The sequence below is a fragment of the Penaeus japonicus genome, unplaced genomic scaffold (genome assembly GCF_977035675.1).
Source record: "Penaeus japonicus unplaced genomic scaffold, GWHDUDI00000001_assembly GWHDUDI00000012, whole genome shotgun sequence".
Lineage (NCBI taxonomy): Eukaryota > Metazoa > Arthropoda > Malacostraca > Decapoda > Penaeidae > Penaeus > Penaeus japonicus.
Genome location: NW_028234414.1, coordinates 18,716,363 through 18,723,720, shown reverse-complemented (window position 1 = coordinate 18,723,720; position 7,358 = coordinate 18,716,363). Strand labels below are relative to the sequence as shown.

Below are 7,358 nucleotides of genomic sequence, written 5' to 3'. Positions count from 1 at the left end.
TTCTCTCTCTCTCTCTCTATCACTCTCTCTCTTTCTCCCCCTCTCTCTCTCTCTCTATCTATCTATCTATATCTCTATCTATCTCTTTATCTATCTCTTTTGTTGTAGATGTTCCTCTCTCTTTTACAGCACCTTGTATCAAGATATAGATAGACAGAGAGAGAGAGAGAGAGAAGGCAGAGAGAGAGAGCAAAAAAGAGAGAATGTGTGTGTGTGTGTGAAATAGAAAGAACTAAGAAGGGAGAGAGAAGGGGGAGGGAGCGAGAGAATGAGAGAAATGGAGGGAGCGAGAGAAAGAGAGAAGAGAGAGGGAGGGCGTTAGAGAGAAAGCAAGTGAGAGAAAGAGAAAAAGGAAGAGAGCGAGAGAATGAAAAGAAAAGGAAGGGGTCAAAAAGAAAGAGAGAAAGGGAAAGGGGGAGAAAAAAAGAAAAAAAAAAAAGAAAGGAAGAGAAGAAGAGAAAAAAGAGAGAAAGGAAGAGATCAAGAGAAAGAGAGAGAAAGGAAGAGAGCTAGAGAAAGAGAGAGAAAGGAAGAAAGCTAGAGAAAGAGAGAAAGGAAGAGAGCGAGAGAAAGAGAGAAAGGGGGAGAGCTAGAGAGAAAGCAAATACACTCCTCCACGCCCTTCTTCAGAGTTACACGTGGAGATCAACCTCGACTCAGAGAGGAAAAGAAGAGGACGGATTTTCTTCAATCAAAACAATTCTCCCCGAGGCGACTGGCATCTCGAGATGAAAGATGGAAACCTCAGTAAAATGTTTTTTCGGTTTTTGCTGGGTTTAAATGCGATTTATATGGGAAGTTTTAATACAATCCCTAATCAAATACATACACATATACACGTATACACGTGGTATTAATACTGCTGCTGCATTAAGATCTCCTCTGTTTGGAATGGACTCTGGACTAGCGATCTCTGAGTAGCAGTTGTAATAGCAGTAGCAGTAAAATAGTTGTAAGGAATAGTAGGTATGTTGTGCAGCGTAGTAGAGCATGTAGTAGAGAGTAGTTTATTTGCAGTAGTAGTACAATAGAGCAGTAGAGTAGACAGAGAAGTAGTAGGTAGTACCAGTGTAGACAGAAGTAGTAGTAGTAACATAGTAGGTTTGAGAGAGAGTAGCACAGTAGGTGTACATAGGTAGTGGGTAGTATAAGTAAGTAGCAGTGTATTTAGCTAGAAAGTAGGAAGTAGTAGTATTAGAGAGATAGTAGTTCAGGTTTGTAGAAAACATTTTAGAGTAGCAAGAAGTAGTGCGCGGTAGTAGCGAAAGTAGAAGAATTTTAGAAGAGTAGCAGAGTGTGTAGCGTGTAAGGGTAGTAGAGCAGTAGTGAGCGAGAAGTAGTAGGGTAAGTAAAAAGGCCTATGGGATATAGAGTAGTAGCAGAAAGTAGCAGTAGTGGGCAGAGTATAGAGTTAGAGTTTAGCAGATAGTATTTGTGTAGTAGTAAGAAGCAGAGTAGTAGTACAGTAGTGTGATATTTTAGTAGTAGATCAGTAAGTAGATTTATAGAGAGTAGTAGTATAGTTGCCCCAGAAGTAGTAGTACAGTAGAAAAGGTAGTAGAAAATAGTTAGTAACGAAAAGTAGCAAGGAAGTTAGTAGTAGAGTAGAACAGTATTTAGGACCCAGTTTTAAGAGCAGTGGGTGAAGCAGAAGTTGTAGCAATAGTAGTAGTAGTAATAGTATAATTGTAACAGTAGTAGTTGTAGTAGTAGTAGTAGTAACAGTGGTAGTTGTAACAGTAGTAGTAGTAGTAGCAACAATAGTAATAGTAGTAGCAATAGTAGAGATATAAAACCGCTTCCATTTTCCCCAAAGATCAACATGACCTTGACATTCCTGCAAGACGTGCAAGGTCTGCTCAACTTCTTGCAACAGAACCCAAAGGATTCCCCGAGCTTTCGCTGTGAGATGACAGTCCAGTGCATTGGGGACAGGAATCGCAAGAACGATTTCTTGCATTTTACGATGTTCCCGAAGCTGCGACCGGCGCTTTCCTTGGTCGGGTTAGTGTCTTCTTCTCCTCTTCCTTATTATTCCTTTTTCTTCTTCTTCTTCTTCTTTTCTTCTCTTTTTTTTTCTTCTCCTTCTTCTTTTTCTTCTTCTATTTCTCCTTCTTTTTCTTCTTCTTTTTCTTCTTCTCTTTTTCCTCTTCTTCTTTTTATCTTCTTCATTTTCTTTTTCTTTTTCTCCTCGTTCTTTCTTCTTCTTCTTCATTTTCTTCTTTTTCTCTTCGTTCTTTCTTCTTCTTCTTCTTTTTCTCCTCGTTCTTTTCTTCTTCTACTTCTTCTCTTTTTTATTTTTCTTGTTTTTCTTCTTCTTTTTGTTTTTTGTTTTTTTTTCTTCTTCTTCTTCTTCTTCTCCTTCTTCTTCTCGTTCTTTTTCTTTTTCTTTTTCTTCACCATTGTCATCGTCATCAATCCACTCGAGTTTCCTTCAGGGAATCCTGCAAAAATCCTTCCCTTCCTCAGGAAATAATGATGATGATTATGGTGACAATGCTAATGATAATGATTGTGATAATAATAATAATGACGATGATGATAAAGATAATGATAACAGAATTATAATAACGATAATAACAGGAATGATAGTTAAAATATAATACTAATGATGATGATAATAATGATAATGATAATAATAATAAAATAATAATAATAATAATAATGATAATGATAAGAATAATAGTAATAATAATGATAATATTAATAATTATAATAATAATAATAATAATGATGATGATGATGATAATGAAAATCATAATAACAAATCATTGACTCGATGCCCAAACTCATAACACAGACCATGGAACAAAAACAAAAAGAAACAAATACTAATCCCCCTCCCCCCCTCCCCCTCCCCAGAGAGAGTGACCACGAATTACTCAGCATCACACTGGCAGACGAGAAAGGAGCGGTCGAGGAAAACACTATGAGGTTTTTGATCATGTGTTGTGCTCCTTGCATTATCATGTTGTGTGTTCAAGTGTTTGTAGTTCAGCATTTGGTGGTTTGCGTTGGATACGGGTGTTTGTTTGTTTGTGTGTGTGTTTGTGTTTGTTTATGTGCCTGTGTGTGTGTGTGTGTGTGTGTGTGTGTGCTTGTGTTTGTTTGTTTGTTTATATATGTTTGTGTGTGTGTGTGCTTGTGTTTGTCTGTTTGTTTATATGTGTGTGTGCGTGTGTGTGTGCTTGTGTTTGTGTGTTTGCGTGTGTATGTGTATGTGTGAGTTTACCATAGATAAACAGATAAATGATATAGATGTTTACTCTAGATATGAATATATCTCATAGATAAATAGACAAATAGATATAAACATAGACATCTATAACATCTTTTTTTCCAGTTCCGAGAGTGACAACAGCACGGTAACGCATACATACACACTAAGGAATATTGGTCTCATTCCTCTCCGGACAGTTGCAATAGATTGTTCAATCAAGGTATGTTCTAGGGATGTTTGTTCTCAAGCAGAACATTTTTTCTGAAAGAGAAGATTTAAATTTATTTCTAGTGACCTATGGGAGCCATAGAAAGGGATAGGAATACGTTATTTGAATGTTTTTGAATGTGATTATAATGATTGTTGAAACAGGAGGTTTAAATACGTCGTCCTTTTTTACTTTCTTCCTCTTTGCTTTTTTTTTCTTTATTCTTTCTCTTTCTTTTGCTTGGTATATTTGAAGTTTTTCTTTCTCCTCTATTCTTCTTTCTTATTTTCTCTCTCCCTTCTTCTTCCGTTTCCTTATGCAGTGGCATGTCTCCCTTTAACAACATTGAAGATGCTTTACTATCCAACCGGTTATTGAAATCAAATCAATTAAAAATAAATAATGTTAATTTATCAAAATACTCAACTGATGTCTTTCATACTATGATCTCCAGACTTTTAGTAAAGATAATATAATTTATCTATATTTTTATGCATTTATATAGTTATCCATGTTTTTTTATGTATTTATCTATATATTTGATAATGTTATATTGATCTTTTGAGAGCTGTGAACTTCCTCTCTCTCTCTCTCTCTCTCTCTCTCTCTCTCTCTCTCTCTCTCTCTCTCTCTCTCTCTCTCTCTCTCTCTCTCTCTCTCTCTCTCTCTCTGTCTAGACTAATTTCTTCAAATTTATTATTTTTTTCAACACACAATTTCCCCTTCTGTGACCCCTCTAGGTCACTGGGATACAGGGTCAACGGGACAAAAAGCTGATCGAGTATTTTCTCTCCTACGATGCACCGATCCACAAGTCAGGGGAGCAGGAGACTTATTGTGGATCTTCATGCAGGTGTGTGTTTGTCTCTTGTATTTGTTGTGTTTGTTTTATAAAGCGTCTTGATTACTGAGGTTCCGTCTGTGTGTGTGTGTGTGTGTGTGTGTGTGTGTGTGTGTCTCTTTCTCTCTCTTTTTATTTTCTCTTTGTTCTTTTACGTTACTAGATTGTCCGTGTCTTTTTATTTACCTTTGAGTTTTCCTCCCCTCTCTTCTGTCTGTCTGTCTCTCTGTCTCTCACTCTATCTATCTATCTATCTCTTCTCTTATCTTCTCTCTCTCTCTGTTTCTCCTCTACTCCACTATATTAACCCCCCCCCCCCCTTCTCCCTTGCCCCCCCGTCCCCTCATTTTTCTGTTTCCCTTTTACATGATACAGACATCATGCTTTATCATCGCCCAGTCATTCTCCATATCCTGTTTTATTTCATTTCGAAATCGGAATATAAGGATTCTTCAAAAGAAAATAAAAGGAAAGAAGAAAGAAAGAAAGAAAGAAAAAAAGAAAAAAAAAATATATCCATGCTTTCCTCTTCCTTCTTATATATATATATATATATATATATATATATATATATATATATATTTTAGTTTTGAAGTCAACGATTTGCCTGCTGGAGAGAAGAGGACGATTTTCTTGAAATTCGACAGCAAGAAGTACGATTTACAGGTATTTGCTGAATTTTAAGAATAATTAGTTGTATTTTCATATATCTTTTTATGTTATTGACCATATCTAGTAATATATGTTGACTATATTAACTATATATAAGTATGTGTGATTACAATGATAACAATTATATAGATAATAATGATGATAATCATATTGACATTAATGATGATAATAATTATCATTTTCATTATAATCATTATCCTTATCATAATCATTCTGACTTGTTATTATCGTTATGAATGTGGCTATTATTATTAACTGTAATCATTATCATTATCATCACAACTCTAATTGTCAACAACTGATATCATCACTATAACTATTATAATCAATCAACAACACTATCAACACCATATCTGGCCACTGTCACCATAAGCCTATAACCATCTTTTTATTACATACTCAAGGACAAGATGAACCTGACCTCCTCCTGCCAGGCTGAAATCTTCTCCCCCTCCGGTGCCTCTGTCGTGAGTGAGGTCAGTGAGCTACGCCAGAATGTGACCTTGAGGACCAACATCCTTCTCATAGTAACCGAGAGCAGCGAAGGACCGGCAGCCTGGGTCATCATCTTAGCTGTTTTGGGAGGCGTGGCTGTCCTCGCTGTGCTGGTGACGGCGTTGTACAAGGTGGGGGTCCTATTTTTTCTGTTTTCAATATTATATATATGATATATATATTTATCTATCTACACACACACTCGCACACAACTATATATATATATGTATATATATATATATATATATATATATATATATATATATATATATAGAGAGAGAGAGAGAGAGAGAGAGAGAGAGAGAGAGAGAGAGAGAGAGAGAGAGAGAGAGATGTGTGTGTGTGTATGTGTGAGTGTATGTATGTTTATTTATATATGTATATATATATATATATATATATATATATATATATATATATATACATTAATAGACATATATACACACATAGACACGAGATGAGCTTCTCCATTATTTAGTCTTACTGTATTCATTTTTACTTCTTAGCTTGGGTTCTTCAAGCGAAAACTGCCGCCAGCAGCACAGAATAACGCCCCTCCAACGACAACAGCCGAGTGAGAAGTTCAGGAAATATCATAGAATGACAGGAGCAAAATCTGCCAGCTGTTCTCAAAAAGCGTCTAGCAACTGTCTGTGTACTCCAGCCTTTCTCAAATACCCCTACAGAAGTCTTGTTGTATCATGTTTTAAATTGTGTTTTACTGTTGTCTTATTTTTTTTTCTTTTTATTCATGTTTCCTTACTTCGTTATATAATTGTTTATATCATAGTGGAGTTATTCAAAGGTATCTGAAAGGTGTCTTTGCCCTCCAGCCTCTCCCCCCCCCCCCCCCCCCCGCTCACAAACATCTTACAGTTGTCTATGTACTCCAGCCTCTTCTAAGTGCCTTCCATAAAAGTCTAATAACTGTCTATGCACTCCAGCCTCTTCTAAGTGCCTCCCATAAAAGTCTAATAGCTGTCTATGTACTCCAGCCTCTTCTAAGTGCCTCCCATAAAAGTCTAATAGCTGTCTATGCACTCCAGCCTCTTCTAAGTGCCTCCCATAAAAGTCTAATAGCTGTCTATGCACTCCAGCCTCTTCTAAGTGCCTCCCATAAAAGTCTAATAGCTGTCTATGCACTCCAGCCTCTTCTAAGTGCCTCCCATAAAAGTCTAATAGCTGTCTATGTACTCCAGCCTCTTCTAAGTGCCTCCCATAAAAGTCTAATAGCTGTCTATGTACTCCAGCCTCTCCTAAGTGCCTCCCATAAAAGTCTAATAGCTGTCTATGTACTCCAGCCTCTTCTAAGTACCTCCCATAAAAGTCTAATAGCTGTCTATGTATTTAGCCTCTTCTAAGTGCCTCCCATAAAAGTCTAATAGCTGTCTATGTACTCCAGCCTCTTCTAAGTATCCCTCATAAAAGTCTAATAGCTGTCTATGTACTCCAGCCTCTTCTAAGTACCTCCCATAAAAGTCTAATAGCTGTCTATGTACTCCAGCCTCTTCTAAGTGTCCCTCATAAAAGTCTAATAGCTGTCTATGTACTCCAGCCTCTTCTAAGTGCCTTCCATAAAAGTCTAATAACTGTCTATGCACTCCAGCCTCTTCTAAGTGCCTCCCATAAAAGTCTAATAGCTGTCTATGTACTCCAGCCTCTTCCAAGTGCCTCCCATAAAAGTCTAATAGCTGTCTATGCACTCCAGCCTCTTCTAAGTGCCTCCCATAAAAGTCTAATAGCTGTCTATGCACTCCAGCCTCTTCTAAGTGCCTCCCATAAAAGTCTAATAGCTGTCTATGCACTCCAGCCTCTTCTAAGTGCCTCCCATAAAAGTCTAATAGCTGTCTATGCACTCCAGCCTCTTCTAAGTGCCTTCCATAAAAGTCTAATAGCTGTCTATGTACTCCAGCCTCTTCTAA

At 37.0% G+C, this 7,358-nt stretch overlaps 1 protein-coding gene across 1 annotated transcript in view; it reads left to right on the top strand.

Annotated features, from left to right (window-relative positions):
• The window catches only part of LOC122260606 (integrin alpha-8), a 17,257-nt gene extending 10,232 nt beyond the window's left edge, over nt 1–7,025 (top strand). The window contains exons 11-19 of the mRNA XM_086542138.1: nt 631–763; nt 922–952; nt 1,817–2,004; nt 2,863–2,934; nt 3,344–3,440; nt 4,169–4,281; nt 4,857–4,935; nt 5,346–5,567; nt 5,943–7,025. Coding sequence (XP_086398264.1) covers nt 631–763; nt 922–952; nt 1,817–2,004; nt 2,863–2,934; nt 3,344–3,440; nt 4,169–4,281; nt 4,857–4,935; nt 5,346–5,567; nt 5,943–6,014 — 1,007 coding nt within the window. The 3' untranslated portion in view covers nt 6,015–7,025. The remainder of the gene's footprint in view (nt 1–630; nt 764–921; nt 953–1,816; nt 2,005–2,862; nt 2,935–3,343; nt 3,441–4,168; nt 4,282–4,856; nt 4,936–5,345; nt 5,568–5,942) is intronic.
• The last annotated feature ends 333 nt before the right edge of the window (nt 7,026–7,358 follow it).